At 45.4% G+C, this 25,068-nt stretch overlaps 1 protein-coding gene and 1 long non-coding RNA gene across 7 annotated transcripts in view; one reads left to right on the forward strand and one right to left on the reverse strand.

Moving 5' to 3' along the window:
• Positions 1-322: 322 nt before the first annotated feature.
• FGF1 (fibroblast growth factor 1) overlaps positions 323-25,068 on the reverse strand; it is a 93,744-nt gene continuing 68,998 nt past the window's right edge. For 5 of the 6 annotated variants that reach the window (XM_027605139.2, XM_027605140.2, XM_027605142.2 and 2 more), the window contains 3 exons: positions 20,663-20,865; positions 7,680-7,783; positions 323-3,658 (listed from right to left, as the gene is read on the reverse strand). In XM_027605139.2, coding sequence (XP_027460940.1) covers positions 3,464-3,658; positions 7,680-7,783; positions 20,663-20,831 — 468 coding nt within the window. In that variant the 5' untranslated portion in view covers positions 20,832-20,865 and the 3' untranslated portion in view covers positions 323-3,463. The remainder of the gene's footprint in view (positions 3,659-7,679; positions 7,784-20,662; positions 20,866-25,068) is intronic. The other variant, XM_027605144.2, reaches the window with a different exon arrangement.
• LOC113928890 overlaps positions 7,988-25,068 on the forward strand; it is an 89,949-nt gene continuing 72,868 nt past the window's right edge. The window contains exons 1-2 of the long non-coding RNA XR_003521993.1: positions 7,988-8,098; positions 18,852-18,963. This is a non-coding gene — a long non-coding RNA (uncharacterized LOC113928890). The remainder of the gene's footprint in view (positions 8,099-18,851; positions 18,964-25,068) is intronic.

Raw genomic sequence — 25,068 nt, forward strand, 5'->3', positions numbered from 1 at the left:
TAGTAGCATAAATTTTCATAATTTATACCATGAAGAAAAAAGTATCAGTTGAGTTCGTTATGGTACTTGACTCTTCAGGGAGCAAATCCCTTTGAATATACTTCCCTTATGGATCCCTAGAAAAACAGTAATATTGCCTTAGGTTTCCAAACAAAATGAAAAAATGTTTCTACCTTAAATTTTCCTGTCAGCCTTTAAGGTATCCTATCCGGTGACAAGCTATATTTATAAAACAAAGCAGCCACACCTGCTAGGTGCCGGGGGAAGACCTTCCACAGGAAGATGAGACCTGTGATGTTCTAAAACTCAGAGACACATTGTCACCTTTTAGTGGAACATTTATTAATACTTGTAAGGTGCCAAAAAAAAAAAAAGAGAGAGAGAGTGATGTAAAATGACAGATGTCTTCTTCATCAGAGGTCTGCTTCACAGCCCGTGGGCTCGGTTGGTTTAGGCAGTGTGTTCCCCGAGGCTGAGGAGTTGGGCTCCGTCGCCTCTGATACAAAGCAAGGACCTTGTCTTCAGGAACACTTGATGCTCTAGTCAGTTCTCGATAAGTACACACTGTTGGCTAGAGGAGTCTCTAACTATCATCCCTTCCAAGGAAACAGATCACTAACAACCTCCACCTCCGCATTGAAAACAATCAAAAGCATAAATGCTCGTGATGCTTTGTACAGAATGTCAGGCAATTCTTAACAGTTGGCCTGAAAATGAATCCAAACGAGAGGCATGTGACAAGCAGATGGCTACATGACTTACTCAGGGAAGGGAGAGAGCACAACAGGAATACTCCATGTTTAAGGAACTAGAGCATGTTCCCAATGGCGGGGGATCTGCCAGCTACTCCTCGCTTACAAGATCTGACAGGCTCTTTTCCCAATTTGAAAGCAGTCCCCCCGAAGCGGACATGGTTCTATGGTTGAAAATACTAGGTTTACCTTGCCATGTCCTCTGACACCTTGATAGGTTTATCTTACACTGGGTGTTGCTAATTCTTCCAGAACCTGGGTTTCTGGGACTTGCTGTTTATTCAGCAGGAACCTACACAGTCTCTGTTTTTACTTGACTGAAATAAATGAATCCACAGCGTCTTTCATTATAAATATAATGCCCTGGGAGAGAATACAGCAGCGAACCAGACAAGGTTTCCAGGGGCCCTGGTACCCAGGACAGTGCCTGGCACACAGTAGGCACTAAATAAATATTCACTGAATGAATGCATGAATAATCAGGCGGAGATTGTGGAGGTCACAGTAGTGTTTCTTCTAACTGCTTTGGATCTCTGAAACCACCGACTTCCGTCTCATCTGTTAGCAACATTTAATTTTTCTTGGCCAATGTTATATTTGAATTTGATTCATACACTAAAAATTGTGGACCATTATAAATACTTTAGATTTCCTCTCTGGGTACCCTTTTCTGCCAGATCTTCAGAGTAAGGAGATGTTAAACCACACTGCACGATCCCCAACTTGCCTGTAAGCATTTACTAAAATAAAATAGAATTGTCTTATCCAAGTTACAAAAACAAAAAGTTCTGAAATCGTTTTTCTGTACAAATGCAGAATGATATTATGAACCATAGTGTGAACTTAGTTCAGTTCCTCAGTTGCACCGTTGCTTTGAACTTTCACAAATTGTCTTTTTTTCCCTATCATAAACATGACAATTCATTTAGTAAGGAATTATTTTTCAATTAGTCATGTCAGTTCCTTATACCATGAGCTAATATTCTTAACAGTTTTTATCCACAGTTATCATACCTTTGCTTCAGAGTCCCTACTTTCAAAGGAAAATTTGTAATAGCATAATGGAAAACGAAGTACAATCTCTTTTTATAGGTAAATATAGTATAAGTAGTAGATAATTGAAGAGCTTATACATCATAGCCTATTATTATTCTCAGCGGCTGAATGCTAATCAGTTAACTGCCTTTGAGCTCTATATTTTTAAATGTGATTAAAACATACAGTCTCACAGTAAATGTAAATGGCTTATTAAGGGCCTTTACATGGCAACGGTATCATATGTCAGAGATGAATGGTGTTTCTAATTTGCTAGCCACTTGGGTCAAGTTTACTTTAAGCAGGAAGCATATTTATACAAGTAATCGTAACACAAATGGTCTCTTGAGAAAAGCTGTTGGTGAGGGTTTAACATTTTTGAAGTATGCTTTTGTATATCTCCTAAATGGGTATTTTATAGTCACCGGGCCAAAGCGCCTTAAGTCCTTGTTCCTTCACACCAGCGTCACTGCTGCTGATGGTGCCTGAATGCTCAGGAAGACTCGTGGTGTGTACGTTTCTAGGGGTGAGGCGAGAGAGGATCAGGGGGCTTGAGCCACCTTCCTTCGTACTGCATTCTTCAGGACTTTGCTACTTAAATTGGGGTGGGGGGAGGGCAGCCGCACCTGCAGCACCCGGGGCCTGTTAGAAATACACAGACTGCACCCCAGACCCACTGCACCGGAATCTACACTCGAACCCGATCCGCTTGTGATTTGTAAGCACTGCCTGGGACCCCAGATCCTCTGTTTTCTGGGGACCAGGCACAAGTCACGGCGTCCCTTTCTCTTTCCTCCTCGCTTCTGAAATCTACCTCTTTCAAGGAAAGCCGTCCCCTCAGCCCACATTTCCTTTCTTTCTCAGCACTCCCACACCCCAGATCCAAATGAATTTACCAACCTTGGATGTTTTTGCTTTTATCAAGAGCCCACTTCTGATGGTGCCCATCATCCTGGGGCTTCCTGCTGCCTGATAATCTTGGGAAAGTCAAGGCATCCTAAGGACTTCTGAAGCTATGCATTTATCCTTTCTTGGGGCTAAGCCTCCCAGCCTTTGTTTGTTCTGCGTTGAGAGCCCATCCTTGTGAGCTGTCCGCCAGAACCCGATCTCCCCTTGCCATTTTAGTCCCTTCTCTTCTTGGCGGGGGGGGGGGGGGGGGGGGGTTGATTTCTTCATCCCCGTTTTACCCCTGAACACTGCCTTCCCCTCACCTAGCCATAAGCTTCTCTGCTAATACATGTGGAGAACTGAAAGGACAAAAGGGCATCATGCCAGATGTTTGGGGGAATCACAGACAGAGTTTACTCAGTAGAAGGAACTGTATGCAGTTACTGATGACTCACATGGCAGCCCCCTGAACACACTTCATTTGGCCACGCCTTTGCATTGAGAGGCTCAGCCTACAGCAGGTGCCCGGAGGCAGCTGGACATCCACACACCCAGACTGACCAGCCTGTTGGCCCCTAGAAGCAATTTGATCCCTCTGTTCCAAACTGTGCTGGGGTAAGAGGCTCTGCAAAAAAAGTGAACTGGGCATTTAGAAGCGCACTGCTTACAAATTCAGGCTCTGTGGGCCAGGGGTTAGTGCAGCCAATGGTCAAGGGAACAATCTGGGGTCAACTGGGTGAGGACCCCTCAGCCTCCTCTGAAGTGGTCGGCACCCAGAAGAGATTTCTTTAATCAGAGGAGACTGGCAGGGGGAGAAACAGAATTGCCTTCTGGCCATAGTGAGTCCGAGGACCACGTTTGCAGCTTCCGTTCTTTTTGAGACCAACAAACCAATTCTTTTCGGCGTGCTTCTTGGAGGTGTAGGTGTTGTAATGGTTTTCCTCCAGCCTTTCCAAGAACAAACATTCCTCATTTGGTGTCTGCTAAAAAGATAAGACCGAGAGAGGGTAGAATTATTAGTGATTGGTTTTCAGGGAGGTTTCTCTGTTTACTAGCCACGTGACCTTGGGCGAGTTTACTGCGGCCCTTTTGTGCTTCAGTTTCTTTTTCAGGAAAATTGAGATCATAACGGGACATGTCTCTGAGGGTAATGGTAATGGTAATGACTTAGAACAGGACCCAGCACCTAGTGAGCCTTCAAATTCATTTACTGTTTTTGCAAGCTCCCTTCCATCTGCTGCCCTCAGGACCCTAGAGTTCCCAGCTGGGGAGATCTGGAATGACCAGGACCACAGCACATCAAGGGCAGGGCTGAGCCTTTTGTCTCTGTTAAAGGCCCGGCACACGGACATGACACTGAAAAAAGGCCCAAACCGGTAAAACCAAACTGCGATGTGGTGAGGGTTTTTAAGTTTGGATTGAAAAATAAATGGAAACCTACTAATATTATTTTATATCCTGGTGACTTTCCCTAACAATATCAGGATTTTTACCTTAGCATTGTTAGAGATATAAACACTTGTACAAAATGTATCCTAAGCATGAAACATTATCCTGGAACTTAAAGTTTTTAAAAAGTGAACATAGCTTTATTTTTTCCTATGTATAAAAAGTTGAAGAATTGCACTGTATTTTTTTTAAAGAATTGCACTTTTCAAAAATCACAACTTTACTTTAAGAAAAAGAAAGAAAAATTTAAAAACCACCCCAAAGCCACCCACCCAGATATAGGCAACTGTTAACGGTGATGAACATACTTCCTCATATCTTTATGTACGTAAACACGGAGGGACATAGATAAGGCCATACGGATAGAGGCTGATGATATTAGCAAAATGGCATGCTATCTCTGCTTTAAAAAAAAAAAAGGAAATAAACCTATGAAAACTTTCAATCTCACAAGAAAATGCAAATTAAAACCAATTTAACAGGTTGGCTGTAATATCTGAAAAGAACAAAAAAAAATTTGCAATGCTTAGTATTGTGAGAGCATAGAAAATAGGCACTTTTGTGCACTGTTGGTGAGATAAATTGGTAGCAATTTTCTGAGGGTAGTTTGGCAATATGTATTACCTTTGACCCAGCAATTTCATTTGTAGAAATTGAGCCTTAGGGAGATAGTTGAGCAAGTGTAAAACGGTATTTTCGAGGATGGTCTTTGAAGTACTGGGTATAATGGGAACACATTCGAAGCAACCTACATCTTCATGGAAAGGTGATTGGTTAAGTGGCGAGGGGCACACCCATACAGTGGAATCCAGTGCAGCTGCCAGTTTATTAAGCTGGAAAGATCACTACAACATTTTCAATAGTGCAGTTACTTTAAAAATATCTACCAACAATTACTGTTTTATTTGGAGTTCATCTGTTAGAAAGTGGGAAGAACCCCAGGCGTTTGAACTTCCTATTCATCAGGATTTTAGAATACATTTATTATATCTGGATATAAAATATGTATGCTGTATATTGATTTTGCTCCAGTTCCAAGTCACGTGATCTCAATGTTATCTCTTCACCCACAGCGGTGGGTGATGCCCTTCCTGGTGGTTTCCAATCTTGTTGTTCATTATTCTTTATTTGTGGGCATGTTTGATTAGTAAGGAACTACGGAACAGGACGTTTCCTGCTTCTTATTCATTTATAGTCTCGTGCAGTAATATCTGGGTGAGACACTTTGGATCCTTTTAGAATAAGATGGGCGATAACTAATATTTAATTGGGTAACTGCTGCCCCTAAAGGAACTTATGCAGACGTTAGCGGTTGATGCACGTTTTTGGGTGTGGGAGGAGGTAGGCAGTTGTGGATGTGTGTGGGTTACCCGCTCCCCTGCAGGGAGGGTCCCCCATGGCACCCTTCAGTGGGCATCAGGTCTGCGTTCTGTGACGCAGCTGAGGACGGCCACGTTCCTCTCCTGATGTCTCCGTTACACTAGGGCAGTTGACACACACACAGCGGCTGAGTCACAGGCTGAGTCAGCAGGGACGTATCCGAGGAGCTCCGTCTGTCCCTCAACCAGGATTTGTCAGGAGTTGTGATGCACTTGGTGCAATGCCAAGGGCCTGGAGATTAACAGTTGATTCATGACTATTTTAAAAATTATTCTCTTTTTTTTATATTTAGCACACTTTTTTCCCCCCACTAAATGGGTGACATGTGGGGCACCTGGGTGGCTCAGTTGGTTAAATGGGTGACATGTGCCTCCTGTAGAAAATTTGGATAAGACAGGCATTCACATATTGTAAAATTAGCCACTTACCACCCCTAGAGATACATATATTAATGTTTTGATATATAGCCTTTCAAACTTATTTTTTAAAATAATATGTCCTTTCTACAGACATAAAAATTTGTAGCAGGGTGGATTAATACCCAGAGCTGGTTAAGAGTGTGAGGCAGAGCTCTGAGATATTTTAGAACTTGTCATTATTAGTGGAGAAATATATAGATTATTAGGCATAATGTATTAAGATTACCCTCTGAATATTTCAGGTGAAGTACGGTGATGGGCAGGACTACGGTGGGAGCCCAGAGGAAATTGGATTTGGGGGTTCTCCCTCAAGATCTTTATACAAGTAGAAGATTATATTAAATATCAAAACTGATTTAAAAGAGGAAAAGCCATAAACTATAAATGTAACCTATGAAATAATGAGAATAAGGGATTTATAAAATTATTATTTGTCTTATAGCTCTCACTGATGGAGTACCTCCCGTGTGTCAGCAATATTGGTGGGTGGGTTCTGTGCATTGTCTCTCTGACCCCTCTTAACCCCTATATGTGGTAGTCACCATCAATTACTATCTTCATTTTAGATAAGGCTCAGGGGAGGTGAGTAATTTGCCAAAGTTGCAGAGAATTGAGATTCAGTTTTGAGTCTGAGATTCAGTGATTGATTGGTTGATTGATTTTTTTACCAAGTAGAAGAACCACTTTAAAAAAAAAAAAATCTGCTTCCTGTGTAGCAGTCACTACCTACCTCCAAACCCTTTAAAATTGTACCATTTGATCCATATTTCAGCAAACAGCCTACGGAGGCTGCTCATTACTCTGACAGTCTCATCTCCTGACCCTTAGCAGACGACTTGACAAACCAAACTGTGTTCACATCCTGAACCCTGGCTGAAGTTATAGCTTTAAGAGGCAGTTTTCTGTGCCCAAGCCCCTTGGCAATTTGTTGTAAGTTAAAGGGAGCTTCAGACCAAAACCCCCTACTAGCTGCCTTTTTGTAGACATCTTCATAAAAGGGAAGAAAGGAGTTTGGCCAAGCCTCAGTGATCAATTGTTAGGATATAGAGAAAGGATCATTGAGATTCAGAAATAATTTCAAAACTTGGGTCCATTGGCTTTAGTTCTCTTTCCATTTAAATCTTCTACCAGAGACACCAAGAGGGGCAAAAATCACACTGTCTGTTTCCATTCTTTTCTCACAAAGACCAATATATAATGAGTCAAACCTGTGTAAAGAATTACCCAGAGGAGGGATGGTGCAAAAGATGTGGAGGATTTTTAGCTCCTGAGTAAACGCTCAGACAGGGATGTAGCTCATTCATCGCCACATCCCTTCAGTACTTAGACACAGGAGGCACTTGCTGAAGGTTTATTGGGTGATGAGTCACATGCTAGAGTCTAGGCTCTATAATTTTTGTGAAAAGCTTGGAGAACATGCTTACAGCATGCAGTGGTGCTGGAGAAACATTTTTGGAATGAATGAATGAAGTGGAAATAGGTATTCTGGAATGATTGACTGAGGAGTTACTAAAATTTCAATCAATATCTCCTCTGTGTCTAGGTGATAATACGTTTGAGTATTTTGAGAGAGCACCACAAGAAAGTCTTTCATGCCTGCGCCTAAAATAAGGCACGGTAGAGGGTGGGAATCCTGCTGGAAAAAATAACAAACAGAGACTAATTGTTGCTTTATATTTGCATCACTCAGTGTAACACGATTTCTGGAAACCTCAAACCTTGGCCGTGTCTGGAAGCATGTCAGCCTCATACTTACTGAGCCGTACAAAAGCCCATCGGTGTCCATGGCCAAGTACTGTCCAGTCTCGGTACTCTTTATATACACCTCCCCCACGCTTTCCGCACTGAGCTGCAGCTGAACTGAAACAAAAATAACATGAGCAAAAGTAAATAAACACTAAACCTTTGCCGATAGGGCCTGGCGGCCAGGACAGTTAGCCATGGAAAATTCTGCTCATTCATTTCGCAGTGCCCTCAAGGATGAGCCTCAAATTAATCAAAACATAGAAATACAGTTCCTTTTTCTTTGCCCTCCAAAGAAAGCTGCCCTTTGGGAGTGATGTTCTTGAGAGAAGGAGAGATGATGGTGGGCGTGCCCTCCATCCCCCTGTTGGTTACAGAATGACCCCTCACGCACTTCTGTCTCTGTCCCCTCCTGGCTGGGAAGCAACCACGGTAGGAAGCGACATTCTGTCTCCTAGGTGCTGCAGGGTGGGGAGCTGGCCAGCCTGAGTGTGTTTTGCTTTCATTAGCGACCTGCTTTGAGGGTGCCTTTTTAGGGCCCCAGCCTCCGCCATGGGAGCTTCTCGCAGATAGATGGTTATTTTAAAAAATCTGATAGCGTTATTTTCCCAGACGAAGAGTTTCCCAGGAAGTTGGATTGATTACTGCATCTGAAACTCGGGGAACTCTCCCACCATGAAGTTCAGTCAACTGCCAGGCTCTGCGGCAGCCCAGCTGAGACAGAGGCAGAGGGGAACCCCAGCTTCTCACTGGGAAGACAAAGCAGTTGTCTGGAAATGCAGGGATGGGAACAGTGGTTCTCACCCTGGGGTGCTGTTGTTCTCCAGGCGACATCTGACCATGTCTGGAGACATTTTGGGCTGTGTTAGCTGCAGTGAGGATGGTATGTCGGGGCCAGGGATGCTGTGACACATTCTGCAATGCTCAGGGTGGCCCCCACAACAAGGAATTATCCAACCCAGAAGGTCAGTAGTGCTGCGGTTGGGAAACTATGAGGTTGAGGGCAAGGAGCTGAGTTCCTCTGAGTTAGACTCCCCATTTACACTGATTAATAACCCTAAGGAGCCTTGCCCACTGCTGGACCACTACCTGCAGTACGACAGCCACTCAATAATTCTTCACTTGTTCATTCTCCCCCTGGTGGCTGTAGAGGGGGAGATCCTTTGATGGATCACGTTTGAGAAGCAAAATTAATTCTGGGCTCTCTGAACGATTTCTTTGGTCACTAGACTGTCACAACCATCGTGATGACTAGGGGTGAAAAAATCTAACAGGACCAGTGAGCACCCCGTTCTCTGGGAGCACAAGCTGACCTCCCTAAGAATCAGCTTAGTCGGAGGCTGAGGGGCAGGGTGGGCTGGAAGGAACACCAGGCTCTGGTTGGCAGCTGGAGACCCCTCATTGCCTTTTCTTTGTTTTCCTGCTTTATTCAATTTCTTTGAATAGGAAATATATTCACCTGTTTTGAACTTGGAAACCGTGTTAAGAGGAGACAGAGTCTCCCTTCTATTACCTCTGTCCCCCAGCCTCCCTTGTGCGACTGGGCAAATACATGTTATCCCTCCTGCCTTTTTTTTTTTTTTAAACACAGACTTAACAACCAACTGGAGATCTTGCCAGTTCAGCACTGAAAGAGTTAACCTCATTCTTTTTACCAGCTGCACCGTGTTCTACTATGTGGCTACACCATAATCATTTAACCGCTTCCTTATTAATATGTCTGTTTTTTCTCATTTCCCTGTTTTCCTTATCTTCTGATTCATCCCGAGAGTGATACATAGTTACTCACCCTTACTGAAGATGCAGTTCTCTTGTCCTTGGAAGTGTTCACTACAGAGACTCGGGTCTCCTCTACTCCAACTTCCTGTGGTCAGTGGAGTTTATCTAATTCACAGGAAGGAAACCGGAAGCCACTGATCTCCTTTCCCACGGGTCCTCCTGACTTGGGTTAGTCGGAGAGGGTAGTCATGAGAGAACAGGCCAGAAGGCCTCCATCATGATCTGGGCCTCCTCTCTAGCCTCACACCACACCACTTGCTCGCCCACTCACCCTGCCCCACCCATTTAACTCCCCCAACACAGCAAGCTCTCTCCCACTTCCCACGCTTGACACTTTGTCTGGCACCTTCTAAACCCTGATGTTGACACAGTTGGTCCTTCTCCTCCTCCAGGCCCCAGCCTAAATGCCTCCTCCTCAGAAGGGCCTTTCCCACTCAAGGCCCCCACAACTGTCTGTATACAACCTTGTCCCTGCCAATGCCACCTGAGTCCCCCCGTTGTCTCCTTCTCGGTCCTTTGTTTTCTCTGTGGCACTTTATACGGCGAACAATTGTTTTTGTCATTTAGGGGTTTGCTCCTTTATTTCTGCCTCCCCAGGAGAATGTGTACCCAGGGAAAGAACAGGGATCGTCTCTGTCTTGTTGCCCCTAGGTCTGCAGCACCTCACACTGTGCCTTGCCCACTGGTTCAGCCAAGATAGATTTGTCGAATGGATGATGTTAGGCCAATATTTGCAGAGATGATCCTGCTGTCCATCATCTATAAGCTGTGCACTTTGAATGATGTTTCCAGTAATGCTTTGTGGAATGAAGTAAGAGGGACTGAGTTGAGAGCTTTCCGGGCTCTTCCACCAGCCCGCTGGGTGACCTTGGTGAGGCTCCTTAACCTCAAGGCCACAGTCTCTTTATCAGTAACATGGGAAGGCTTTGCATTCAGTCTCTAAAGTTTTTCCCAGCTCTAACATCTAAGGAAATACCTTTCACAGCCGTGCTGCACCAACAGAATATTGTTCGGCCATAAAAAGGAACGGAGTACTCTTACATGCTGCAACATGGATGAGCCTTGAAAACGTGCTCAGTGAAAGAAGCCGGTTACAAAGGACCACATATTGTATGGTTCTATTAAATGAAATGTCCAGAATGGACAGACCCATAGAGACAGGACATAGATTAGTGGTAGCTAGGGGCTGAGGACAAGTGTGGGGAGAGCAAAGGGGAAATTCTGGTTGAGAGGTACAGGGTTTCTTTTGCAGGGGATGAAAATGTCCTAAAATTGATTGTGGAGATAGTCACAAATCTGTGAATTAAGAAAAACCACTGGGGGCGCCTGGGTGGCTCAGTCATTAGGCGTCTGCCTTCAGCTCAGGTCATTATCCCAAGGTCCTGGAATCGAGTCCAAAATCAGGCTTCCTGTTTGGCGGGAAGTCTGCCTCTCCCTCTCCCATTCCCCCTGCTTGTGTTCCTGCTCTCACTATCTCTCTGTCTGTCAAATAAATAAATAAAATCTTAAAAAAAAAAGAAAGAAAAACCATTGACTTGTACACTGTAAGCGGGTTAATTCTGTGGTATATGAATAATATCTCAGTAAAATTGGGGTTTTTTAGTGCTTTGTGTTTTCATTGGATCTTATGGTTTTCTGAGAAGTTTTAAATACATTTTCCTGCCAGTTTCTCTGCATAATACTGTATGTTTAAGAGAGACCAAGGGAAGGGACTGTGTATGGATCACCTAAACATGCCAGGCATCATGCTAGTTTCTATCCTGGTATAAACAGTATAAAATTAGAGTGTGGGTTCCAGAATCAAACTACACGAATTCAAATTTTGGCTTGGCTGTGTATTAGCTGTGTGATCATTGGGCAAGTTATTTAGCTCTTTTGCCTTATGCGTGATGACAGTACCTGCTTCCTGGAATTGTTTTGAGGATTAAATGATTTAATGCATGGAGAGGGCCCAGGACTGTCGCTGTCATTTCCACGGAGCTACAGTAACTTCATTGCTTCTCCCAGCATTGTCTGGAGGAAGGTGGCAGTGGCTTTGTTCTGTAGGGAAGAGGACTAAAGCTTGCTGACAAAATGTTTTACCCAACATTATACTTCTAATCAGGAGTCACGTCGTGACCAGAGCCCAGCTCTGAGGATTGCAAGTATCCTGTGCTTTCTTCTCTTTCATACAACACCTTGGGCTCCAGTGGTGGGAAAGATGGATCCAAATCCAGCCAAATTCTCTTTCCTTGCACCCCCTTGTGTTCAAGGTCAGACAAGATGTATAAGATGGCGGATAGTCATCCAGGGTCCCATTTGTAGCTCCAGGTTGGTTGCCTGGGACTTTTTTTCCACCTACCCACCCATTATGTAGGTATTTATTCAAACACATTATAGGTGCTACAGAAATCCCGAAGGACAGGTCCTTTCGTGTAATCAAGGATGCTTTTTTTAAATAGACTTTATATTTTTGAGCCATGTCAGGTTCACAGCAAAACTGAAGGGAAGATACAGTGATTTCCCATATATCCCCTGCTGTCACACATGTGCAGCCCCGCATTACCAACACCCCCATCACGGTGGTACATTTGTTACAACTGATGGACTTACACTGACACATCATTATCAGCAAGGAGCGTTTTTAGAAAGCTTTTCATTTCCTAGCTCATTTCTGTTCTCTGCCTTCCCTAGTCTCCGTTTGTCTTTCTGGGGGCGGGGCGGGGGCAGGTAGAGTCGAGTCCTCCCTCTGTGGACTATGGACTCCCATGTTGGCCACGTGAAGGCCTCACGGAGGTACACATGAGCCAGAGCTGCTTGGCACAGGACTCAGTCCTCAGCCATGAGCCCCAACGCCAGGGTTGTTGCACTGGTGAGAGTTTGTCTCAAGAGTTTCCTCTGTAAATATTATTTCTCCAGGATGTCCAAGTTTCATAGCTCATTTTCACTGGATTTCTTTCTGGCTAAGTTTCCTAAACATATATCCTCTGCGAGCAGGCCTGGCAGGAAGGAGTAACACCCAGCTAGGGCTGCTTGTGGAACCAACGAGGTGTCTGGCTCCCTCGAGTGACTCCATTCCAGTCTTCTCAACCTACAGCCTCCGGCAGCTGCTGCCCAGGAGGAGCGAGAAGGAGTGTGTGTGTGAGAAAGGGGGCTCAGAAAGGGGAGGGGTAGCCACACAGCCTGGACCAGCAACAGCTCCTCCCTCTCGGAGCAACACCCAACGGCCTGGAAACCGCTCAGTCAGCACACATTCCCTGCCCGTCTGTGGCGTGCAGAGACCCGCACCCCATGCCACCCAGGGACCCCGCCCCAGGAGCCGAGGGGGCTCAGACCCTGTAATGATAAAGACGCACACTAGAGAAACCACTCATTTTTCAGCTACAAGCAAACACAAGTGCAACGGCTACAGCAGAAACTCTCTATTTCGTATGTACTACATATTATTGGTAGATACACATATGTATTAGATAGGTAGAATGTATATATATATTTTATCTTTCAAAGAAAAGCAGAAAATAATGTAGGGTGAAAAAAAGCAGATTGCAAAAGAATGCAGTAAATCCTTGATGAAATTCTGTATAAAACACGAAACAGTGTGCATAGGTCATGAATATATAGGGAGTAACCTGGGAAAATGTGCCTTAGATTCAGACCACATTCATACCCGTTGCTGCTCTGGGGAGGGTGAGGCGAAGGGCCGAGTTGGGGAGGGCAGTGGGAGGAACTTTCCCTTTGTCCTAGCTCTTCATTTTGTTAAAAGCACAATTCCAAGGCAAACCCAGCCGCTGGGTGACCCTGGTTCAGTCTGGGTGATGGGGCTGCTGGTGACCATGGACTTCTCCTTTTCGGGGCCGTAGCTGATGTATAAGGCTCTGCTCTTAGTCAATGGGCAAACACTCAGAGCTTGCCAAGACTCCTGTTGTTTGCTCCTGACTCCCTCCTGATGCCCTACGACCAGGCTCAGGCTTGACCCAGGCCCCGTGTAGACCCAAACCTAGGTATCAGTAAAGGTGAGCCTTCTTGGGCGGTGACAGGGAGCCAGGAAAGCTGATGAGGCAGGACAGGGGTGAGGGGGCACGAGGGCCCCCCCATTCTCTGCTCAGTTTCCTTTTCCAGCACCTTCCACCAGGTTAACTAACACCTGAGCAAACGGGAAGGAACAGCTTTTCTTCATCCCTGGCAGGGAATTTAGGACTTGCTGTCTGTGACAGGAAGGTCCTTGGCTCTATCACATCCCTAGGATGAAAGGGCAAGTACTTTTTGAAAAATGAGACAAGTCATTTAGTCCGTAGAGTACTTATTGTTCCATTTTTGACTTAGCAGGAGAAATGGAAACAATTTTTAATTAAAAAATCTTTTTTTTAATTTGTTGTTTTATTTTACTTATTTATTTTTTTAATTGCCTTCTTGTGGTCCCCAGTTCTCCCAGCCCCCACGGCCTGCACAGGCACAGAGGCTCTGCCACTGTCTGGGGCTCCTGCCTTCTCTGCCCCCGGCCGGGCCTCTTCTCTGCCCCTCACCAGCAAATTTTTGTAAAGATAGACTTAAGCTTCTTAGAGAAAGTCAAATTTACAAAGCAGTATAAAAAATGGGCTACATTTTTTATACACAGGTTGTAAGTGTTTGCTTGGTGGATTTGTGACCATGATGTGCCCAGTGGCATCCAGAGCCCTGCTTCTTTACTAGGAAACGCAGAAGGGTGTGCTGGTTAGGAATGGCCCATTTATCAAAACTAAATGTCAAAATACTGCAGTGTAATTTCCACCTTTGTGCATCGTGCTCCTCCCTGCCCTGGGCTTATAGTTTGGACCCCTTCACGGGGCTTTTTCCTTGGAGGAACGTACATCAAGGTGAACCCAGAGCTTTTGGGTGGACATGCCAGCCCCTAACTAGGCAGTGCGCCTGTTTTTCTGCAGAGCTACGTCTATATCTCTGGTTTTCTCTTCTCTGCAGTACCTTCCCTTAGCTCTTAGCAGTACTTTTATTCACAGGAAGATACATGATTCTTACTTTCCAAGGATAGAAAGAAGGGAAAGGTGTTATGAGCCTGCCACTGCCAAGATGAAGTGAGCTTTGGGGCACTGCACCATGGTTCCGAGCCCCAAGACATCCTTGCGTCTTCCTCCCTTACCCTAGAAATTTTTAAAAGATAAGATTACAACTGGTGCATTCAGGGGACAAATGAATGCAGAGGGAGGTTCTGCTTTGGTAGCACGTCCGTGGCCTTGAAGCCTGCTTTCCACCTCTGCTGTCCAAAGAGAGGCCAAAAAAGATTACATGCCGAGTTTATTCTGGGTCGGAGACTTCCCGTCCTTTGCTGTATTTACCCAAAGTGAGGTCAGCCTCATTCAGAACTCAGTGAGGTTGTTTTATGTCAGTGGCATTTATAATTAAAATGTAGCCCCAAGCTGGGCTCCGTAAAACATTAGAGAAAGATGGAGAAGAAAAAAAAAAAGTGAGTTTGTGGAAAAAAAACTCCAGTGGTTTGGAATACATACATATATATATATATATATATATATATATATATATATATATATATGAAAAAGACTTTTCTTAGAATGTGTAAAGGTGTCTGCTTCTGCTTTAGGGTCTGAAAAAAGGATGCCTGGAAAATTTTGATATAGTCCATGGACTGTGGATATTAAAAAAAAAAAAGGAGTCTATCTAGAAAAACCTCTTCTGTATAATCAGATAAGGGGTGAGTGGGAAGAGGGGCAGGGAGACCTCTGGCATCATGTCTCACCAAGGTGGGAATACCCTGCAGGGGCTTGGGGAGCCTTTCTGCCTGAAGACCGGCCCTGCTTGCTGACTTCTGCAAGCAGGGCCCAGTTCTGCCCACCTTGGTGATCTGAAAAACTGTCTTGACTTGCAGCCCAAGCTGGTGGGGAGCCAGGTGCCTTTACCACGAGGTGCCGAGTCATACCAGAAACTGAAGTCTGCACAGCCCCCAAACAAGGGAGGTGGGAGGGATTTCACTGAAAAGGATCTGCCCTTTATAAAGGGCTACAAAGTACGATTCCTCTGACCAGTGAACTCCCTTAGTGCCTTTAGGATGTGGTTTGATTTATAAATATTTGATTGGCACACACTTCGCTCAGGAACATTTCCATTTGTGCAGTGAGCAGTGCCAGTAATCCTGTTCCCAGCACAGTCTCTTATGTGCTTGGGGAGGCAAGGGGGTGTGGGTCACAGAGGAGGCTGCAGATTTGGGATGCTCATGAACTTGTTCTTCTCCAGTTACCGTTCAGGTATTCAACCCATTGAGGAACAAATCATGTCCTCTTTTGCCCGAGAAGAAAGTGCAGCAGGAAGAACAGAATGGAACATGGAGCCCCTCCTTGCTCTGCCCACCACAGCTTGCTCTCTCTGCCAGAGAAGTTAGACAGGGCAGGGCTTGCTGGGCCTGGCACATTTTTCCTACATTCCAGGCCTTGAGAGCACCAAACCTAGACAGTCCTGGTGACACCGAGATAAAGAATTTATAAAAATATAAAGATAAAAACTAAATCCCGTGAGCAAGGCTAACATTCATTTAACTTAACAGCCTACAGAGATCAGATGGTTACAGAAAGAAGGTCAAGTAAGCCTAGGAGTGATGATGATGAATAACATTTTTGGAGCACCTACTATGTGCTATACCACTTTTAAGGTTCCTCCTTTCCTAGGTCATGGGAACTGTTTTTAAAATGAAGAAATGGAGGCCTGTGGGGAAGTAACTTCCCCAAGGGGACAAGGAGCTAGTGAACAGGGAGCTGCACCTACACCCCTCTGATCCACGTGACAGGCTGTGTGAATCCAGTATGGTTTGTTTTTCTTTTTTTTTAAAGATTTATTTATTTATTTTAGAGAGAGATCGAGAGAGAGAGAGAGAGCACAAGTGGCAGGGGCAGAGGGAGAGGGAGAGAGAATCTCAAGCAGACTCCATGCTGAGTGTGGAGCCTGACACGGGGCTCGATCTCATGACCCTGTGATCACAACCTGAGCCAAAACCAAGAGTCGGATGCTTAATTGACTGTGCCACCTAGGCACCCCTCCACTGTGTTTATTTAATCAGTTCATGGGGTGAGACCACCATCATGGTATTGATGTCAGGGGCCATAGTGGTATATGGAAAGAGCCTTAGTATTGGAAGAAGAAGCTATGGACCTCTTTCAACTTTCCCACTTATTAACTGGTCACAGGCCCGGTTAGCTCAGTGTCTGCAGAGCGATGATAATTCATAACCTTGTGAGATTATGGTTAAATGGAAATGAAAGAATCTAACACAATGCCTGGCATATACCAGGTGCTCAGTAGGTATTTACTGAATTTATCTGCCACGAATACAATTCATTCACTCATCAAATTCATATTTATTGGGCATTATGCCAAGTGCCAGTCAATGTCCTAGACACAGAATTGCATTGTTGAACTATAAGAGACAAAGTCCCCATCCTCAGGGAGCCTAGTGTGTGTGGGGGGAAACCATTAAATGCTCACACAATAAGTGTAATTATAACTACCAGGAGATATGGATGGTACAAGAGGCACTCCTCAAATGCTCTGTGTCCAAAATGAGACTGGTCATCTTTCCCTGTGCCTGTTCCTCTTCCAGGATCCTCCTTCTCAAGGTGATGCCACCATCTACCCATGTCCCAAAGGAAAGCCATAGGAATCACCATGAACCTTCTTGCACCTTAACACCATTGCTTTGTCTCATGGTTTGCGGCTCTTACTCTGGTGTTGCCTGGCTTTCCTAGAATGGCGTTGTAACAGATCGTCACAGCCTGTATAGATGATTGTCTACAGTCGTGGTTTGAGGAGTTAGGGGGACATTTTACTCAGGCCTACATTATTACAGTGGCCTGCACACAAGCATCTGTCGTAGGTTTATACCGCTCCAAGAAAGGCCTTTTGTTAGGTACTTGGAAACTTACTCTCCTGGAAGTAGGAAAAAGATGTTTTGAAAACATCCCAGTTTTGCCCAGGGGAGATCCGCCGGTTGCAGACAAAGAGAAGCTGTGAAAAGAGTTATTTTTTTGCCTTGTAGAGCTGGAAGGCATGCCGTTCTATTTGGTATGATTTATGTAGATTCATTTCAATATTTGATTGGGTTTTAGAAATATTCTTCCTCACGGAAGTCTTAGAGTATGGCTGTGTACCTGTGACCTCTAGTCATGCTCACAATCTCTAGTCATGCTCAAACTAATAATCTAGGAATAGAAACCATCCCCTCGCCAGACGGTGCTAATTGGTAAGCCAGGGTCATCTACTCTCTCGGACCCTGCCCTGTCCAGATTGATTCTGATGCAGAATAACCCTTGAAATGAAGTGTGTGGCAGTACCGCCACTGGGCAGTAGAGGGCGACAGAACCACACTCAGTGGGTACAGCCATGCCGGGAGTCCTCTTGCCTGCCGGATCTTTTAAGACTTTTCAGACACACAGGGCGGTGTTATTATTCCCATTCCCCAGGTGGGGAAGCTGAGTCTCAATATTATTCCCAAGATTAGACAGCTGGGAACACTGGAGACAACTACATTTTTAGACAGGAGGGGTGGTTGGAAGGGTCCTTGGGCTGGGGGACTTGACAGAGCATTTTATGCAAAATGGGGAGAATTGTCATTGTTCAGTGCTGTCCCAGTTAGAAAATCACGGAGAAGGAATATGAACTCAAGCTTTCCGACTCCAAATCTAGGGCCCCTTGAGTCTGCAGAGAGTATGTGAATTATCCATCCCATTCTCCTGGCATTCACAAGTACAGAGATGGATTTCTGCTCACTCACCACACTTACTCTGATTTCTGTCCTCCTTGGCCCTTGTTCCTAGTTCTAGAGTAAATAAATAGGCCAACACAACTCTGAATGTTGCCAAAGAGGCCCTGAATCAAAACGTGAACCCAGACCCTTGACCTTCCTGGGAGACAATATTACAGAAAAAATGAAGGGAAGGTCCTCAAATATTACACTGTATTTCCACGTGCTGCGTTGAATATATCGAAGCCTTGATTATGTGATGATGACAACAACAGCAGTATTGTACTGAGCTGTTACCCTGAGCCAGGCACTGTGCTCGATCATGTCATTTAATCCTCCCAAGAAACCAGCGATGCAAGTAGTAGTATTCTTATTTCACAAGTGAGAAAAGTGAGGCCAGAAAGATTACATAATTAGCCCAAGTTCACTTGGCAGTCAATCCAGCATTACTTGGATGTAGACCTCCTCACACGCACTCTTACAGCTTTCTGGTGCTGCATTCCAGGGGTTCCTGACTTCTTCGGTCAGGTGGCCAAATTCACAGCACTTTCAGAAGTTGTCCCAATGTTACATACCCAGAATGCAATTGATAGTGTTAATGATGGGATGAAAACAGTGAAATCACATGCCATTTGTACAGAAATTCCAGTACTTGGAAGTCCTAATTGTAGTGTCTTGTTTTCCCAGAATTCAAGATTTCCCAGAAAAGCCAGCCTAACCCTGAGGAACACAGCATAATGGTTGTCTTTCCCCTGGGATTCTGAGCACCAGAGAGCATTCCTATTGGTTCAGAAGATGGGTAAGACTTATGAGAGGGGCGCCTGGGTGGCTCAGTCATTAAGCGTCTGCCTTCGGCTCAGGTCATGGTCCCAGGGTCCTGGGATCGAGCCCCACGTCGGGCTCCCTGCTCGGCGGGAGGCCTGCTTCTCCCTCTCCCACTCCCCCTGCATGTGTTCCCTCTCTCGCTGTCTCTCTCTCTGTCAAATAAATAAAATCTTAAAAAAAAAAAAGACTTATGAGAAACATTTAAAATCCCAGAGGAATTAAAACTTCTTTCCCTTGTGTTGTAGGGGGCAGATCACACAAATTGTGTAGCTTGCCTCACACAATGGACTACAATTTAAGTCCATTTGTTTGTAGTAAATGTTACTTACATACATATATATGTTTAATGTACTAAATAGAGTCCTTTTTGCCTCACTCCGGTACCTAGTTTTTATCAAATATAAGGCATTCACTAGGCCCATTTGAAGACAAGCTATCAAACAACCGCCCCAAAAAATCTGACCCTGCAACTACAAGGCCCAACATCAGCCTTCCTGCTCTTTATCTCAAGGGTCTGCCTGGTGAGTGGGAAGGAAGAGACAATGCTTCTGGTCCATAAATGGCGGCTTCCGACCCCACGACCTTTGCATTTAAGAGTAGAGTGAGCACCACTGAGGTGGTCGTTTGTGCTTACAGCCTGTAATTTGGTGCATATTACGTGAATAATTAAGACTATTTGGTATATCACATCAAGGTCAGTATTTTGTATTCATTTTCAAGCCTGTTCTGTAGACCCTTACTTGCTACCTGTGCTATTATTATGTATCTCCTGGTTTCCCCTACACTTTTCTTCTCTTGATTCACAGTGTGCTTTACCCATCAGATCACTGACCCTCTAAGCAGGAACTTAGTTCTGACTTTTGGCTCAGGGAATCCCTGATAACATCACAGTAGGACCCAGACACCTCATATCAAACAGACACACCACCGTGAGAAGTACTAAAGCAGAAGGAAGAGATTTTTATTCTTAGATAGTCATGACGATTCTTTTCTCTAAAGTCATACCTCCGTTTATCAATGCCATCTGAGAGCTAAGCTGGCGGGAAAGCCCGGAAGAGATAGTCAGCATTTGGCTCCCACTGCTCTCACTCTCCAGTTTCTATAAGGTCTGGAGAATGACTTTACCCCTTCCCAGTTACCACAACCACATCTGCATGATACGCAGAGCGAAAGCTGCGTGATTTATGATGTGTAAGACTATGATTATGAACTAGGATTTCGCAAATCCAGCCCGGTGGGAACATACGCTGGAGCGTCCATGACCATGAAACTGAGCCCAGGTCTTTGTGTAGGGTTGACTGCCCCCTGCCTCACGTGGATCCTCCTGTCAGAGAGCAGGCAGGGCCCTCACCAGCCTTGGGGGCCAGGCCCTTCTTCACTAGTTACAGAAACCCACAACAGTTGAACACTGGCAGCTGTATCTGATCTCGAAGCAGTTATGTTAGGTCAACAGACAGTCCTTTTAAAATCTTGATATAGGACCCCTTTAGGTAGGCTGTAGCTCTCACAGTGTGTTATTTCCCACACCTAGACCTGTACACGTTTATGTTACCCTGCTGCTGAGTGTGTCAGGAAGAGAAAGGGTACCCGTATGCAGATAGCCTCCCTGCTTGCCTCCTTGACTAAGGAAGACACCAGGAAGGCAGGGGGCTGCAAAAGAGATGGGTGCTTACTGTGCTGGTCGCTCCTGTCTCTTGTCCCGTCCACTGTGCCATCTGGAAGGATCCTCAGGAAGTGGCCCCCGTTGCTACAGTAGAGGAGTTTGGGCTTCTTGTAATTCCCCGGAGGCAGATTAAACTTCTCCATCAGGGCGGTGAAGGTTGTGATTTCCCCTTCAGCCATGGCTCAGCAGCTGCTGGTTATCGCGTTTTCAAGGCTGTAAGAAATTAGACAACCCTGTAGAATGTCCCACTGGCAAAGGTGCCACATACCCTTTCAAGAAGGGGAGGAGAGCCTCAGGGCACGGGGCTCCTGGTAGGTTAGTAACCACAGACTGCCCAGGTGATGGCCACAGGAAATGGGCCTGTGCGGTGGGCAGTGGTTAAGGAAGAAAGGTCTCTGGCCTGGGAGGGATTTTCAGGACATTTTTTACTTCCCAATTGGACACAGCTTTGGACCAGGCTGTGCATTTTTTAGAACTTCAAATTTAATCACTTGGCCAAGGGAAAAAAAAATAATGTTTTGGTCCCTCCTTCTGATCCACACATATTCTCAAATTAAACACTGGAGTTGCACTAAAATAACACCTGGGCCCTGGCTGAAACCCACAAAAGCCGAGAGGCCGGCACTGAGGTTTTGCTCTCCATCCTCCCACTGTTTTGGCTGGGGACTGCCGGCCCCGCAGAGAGCCTGACTGTTGGGGACCCATAGGAAAAGGGATGGAGGCCTCGCAGACCGCCCACAGTAGGGACTGCCAAGGGTTCTGCGTCAAGGGTTTGCTGGTGGGAACAGCAGTGGAGCGGGGAACAAGCACATGGCAGGTGTTCCGGAGGGATCTAAAGGGCAGACACTGTACCAAAGGAACCTTGATGAGACAGATCATGATGAAGGGTCTGCCAGTTAGCCTTCCCCAGCTTTCCGTACGTCCTCATATCACACAGAGAAGGTGGGTCTGTCCCTTGTACAAAGGCTGTCTTCCTCCTCGTTATTTTCTAACGAGACATACTTATTCTGACACAGCAGCCGCCATATTACACGGTATAATCCTCCAATAGTGTAGACACCCACTCTATAGAGATTTATATCGTCATGGAAAAATGCATCAGTGACACAAAGCTAAGTTTTAAAAAGCAAAAGTAATAAACATTAGAATTTTAAAACATCTCCTTGCCCCGCCACTTAGGAGAACAATGCACTGGTGACAACAGGGATAGGCAGGAAAGAGGCAAAGAAGAGCCAGAAAACTATGTGGGAGCTTCCTTACAAAAGTGATCAGGTGCTGGCTGTACACGGTGATCATCAGTAATATCAATTATATTATTATCAATTACATCAAGTGTATATTATCAAATATAGCAATATAATATCAATTATAATAATAATGATCATCATCATTCACACGTTCTGGGGTACAAGTTAGCTCATGTGACCTTCCTTATTACTCTTTGAGACAGACACTCGTATGATCCCCATTTTTTCTAAAATGACACCGACGCTTACAGATGTTCGATGGCCTGTCCAAGGTCAACCGCTTCTAGGTGGTGGTGCCAAGCCTCAAAAGGAGTGTGTTGAAACAAAGCAGTCACTTGGCCTTAACACCATGAAAAAGTGAAGGGGCGTCGCTGATCCTGTATCATTGCCGGAAGTGGGATTTTTACCTCTTGTCTAGCACGTCTGTGCACGTCTCTGCCCCCATGAGCTTGTTATTCATTAAGTTATTCATTTGTGACCCAGGTGTTGGCTTTCACCAACTTTTGTCCTCATGTCAACCTTGAAGCGAGACTCCAGGCATGTCCTCATTCCCTGAGAGACCCCACAGCGCCAGGCTCTAGGGAGCACTGTGAGCTTCACAGAAGGTCTGCTAGCCTCCTGCATGCCCTGCACTAACCATCCATCCATCCATGCATCTCCAAGGTGGCCTCATAGAGCTGCTCACATGGAAAGCAATTCCATCAATAAAAACAAAACAATTTGAGTAATTTTCCTGGAATTAAGGTTCATGCTGGAAGCCTCTCTTTGTTTCTTTTGCTCCAGGCATTTTAATATCTGTGGTTCATGTCTTCCAATCTGCAGTCCCACCGGCCAGTCATGGTCGCCGGTTTCAGCTATGCTTTGCAGTCGCTCCAGTGACCCCCAAAGAGCATTTTGGATATGCTACATAAACTATATTTAAAGTCAGGCCATCCCAAACATCCCCTTCACATATGGTGAAACTCTATCCAGCTCTTTTCAGATAATGTAGTAACAGATCAAAAATGTTATTTACATCCGCAGACTTCACTTTGTGGAGTACATGGCATTTCTTTCCCAAATCTACACTCTCTCTTCCAAACCCTCCTTGTTCATCCATAAGCCTCTACGTCTATGGGCCCACCTTTTCCTTTCACGGTCTCTCTTTCTGTCTTTCTGCTCAGCCCTTCTTCGCCCAACCTCTCAATCTCTCTCTCATTCCATCTCCTCCCTCCATTTGCTTCTGGATCTCCTTCTGATATAAAGCAGTTTAGCTCTTCCAAACTTGGGCGTCTTCACCTATCACCTCTCCATTAACATGCAACAGTGATCAGATCTCTGTGCCTTAAAGTACAGCCAAGAGATAATAAATATTTTTTTGGTTTTTTTTTTTCCCCCAAGCACTTGCTACGTTGTATTCTTAATTTGGTACAGGAGACAATAATTATATGCTGGTGGTTGCCATTTAACTGTACAAATAGCCATTTGTATTGCCAGTCTTTGGTGGACAGGATTTTGTTTGTCATTGTCCCTGGGTTTCCTCAAGTGGAGGTCCCTGTGTGCCCCTGACTGTGTGGGCATCAAGGATGGCTTCCCTTCTAGATCTAGCACCAGTGGGGAGTCTCTGTTGAGTCGTTTTCGAAGTGCTGGGTATGAATTTGGCTCTATCCTTTGCATTCTTGCTTCTATCCCCTTGGTATGAAGGGGGACCAGATAGACCAGCAGGCTCCTGAGGTTGGGAGCTCCAGGTCTGGCCAGGGATTGTCCTAATGCTCACATTCTCATGTGTGTCTAAGCCTGACAGCCTGGGCTTCATCACTGTGGAGATCTCGGCCAGAGGCCAGCAGGTCCTCAGGTGTCCCTCTCCTCCCGACCACAGTGCACCCCACAGTTATAAAGCCATGACTGTGCTCTCTGTCTGCTCGCCCCCAGTAAGAGGGACAGTAATGGGGGGTGGCTGCACTGACTTCAGATCGCTCTCACCGCCCTGCAGTTCACATCCATAGCTGGAAACCTGAGGAGAACATGTTGACTCCTGAAAATCAGCCTTGAGTCAACATGAACCTGATAGACTGTGGCAGTGGGATTTATGACTCAGCTGAAACGTACAAAAAATGAAGTCCCTTTTTGTTGCTGAAGGAAACCCCAGAGGCACAAAAAGCCCTTATTTTGGGGGGGGCTCTATTTACAATTTACCTATATTTTGAGCAGTAGTTAATCCTAAGTTCCTTGCCTACTCAGGATTCGTTAAAGGAGAGGAGTGAAGGAAGTCTATGACATGATAAAACCATTAAGCCCAGCCTTCACGGGCCCTTGGGGATTTTCACAAATTGTTCTAATAAATGAATCCATTAACTACATGAAGTCAGGCATTAAGCATAATGGAAATTTATGAGTCCTCTTGCCTTTTCTTTCGTTGGCCTCCTCTTCCTAGAGCCCCCCGCACCCTCACGCTCACCCAGAAGCATCCTCTCTCTCTCCCTCCACCTTCCACTGTGGCCGGGCTAGGTCATTCTCTCCCTTCAAAAATTCATCTCAGATATGGCCTCCTGCAGAAAGTCGATGTGGACGCATCCTCCAGCCCTAACCCACTCCTCTCCCTCCACACCACACACACCAGTTTAGATTTTAGTTGATTCCCTATATGCCCCTCTAGTAGCACATTTACCCGACAGGAGCCCTGGCTGTGATTGCCACGTATGTCTCCCGCTGAAACCATCCAGTGGTTTCCCACTGCTTGGGGGAGAGACCAAGGCCTTATCCCTGTTGTCTCATAACGTATATGAGTGTCGAGTCACTATGTGGTACACCTAAAGCTAATATACTATTGTATGTCAACTACACTTCAATTACAAACTGTAATTACAAGTTCCCTTTTGCTTTTTTAGAAAAGTTCTAAGGCCTTAACAGGGCCTGCAGGGCTCGGAGGACCAGCTTTGGCTTACCCCCTGCCTCATCACCCACCATGCTCTTTCCCCACCCTGGCCTTCCATTTCCCTGAAACCCCTGTGCCCCTGTTCACCCTGGGATCTTGGCCCACACGGTTCCCTCTCTCTAGAGCACGATTCCTCTCTTTCTTTCCACCCCACTTGCCTGCGTGAGCGCCTACGTTTTGTTCAATTGCCCATTCCTCAAGGAAGCCTTTGCTGACTTTCTTTAACTGGGTCAGGTTCCTCTTGTTCTCGTAGAA

The sequence above is a fragment of the Zalophus californianus genome, chromosome 5 (assembly GCF_009762305.2).
Source record: "Zalophus californianus isolate mZalCal1 chromosome 5, mZalCal1.pri.v2, whole genome shotgun sequence".
Classification (NCBI taxonomy): domain Eukaryota; kingdom Metazoa; phylum Chordata; class Mammalia; order Carnivora; family Otariidae; genus Zalophus; species Zalophus californianus.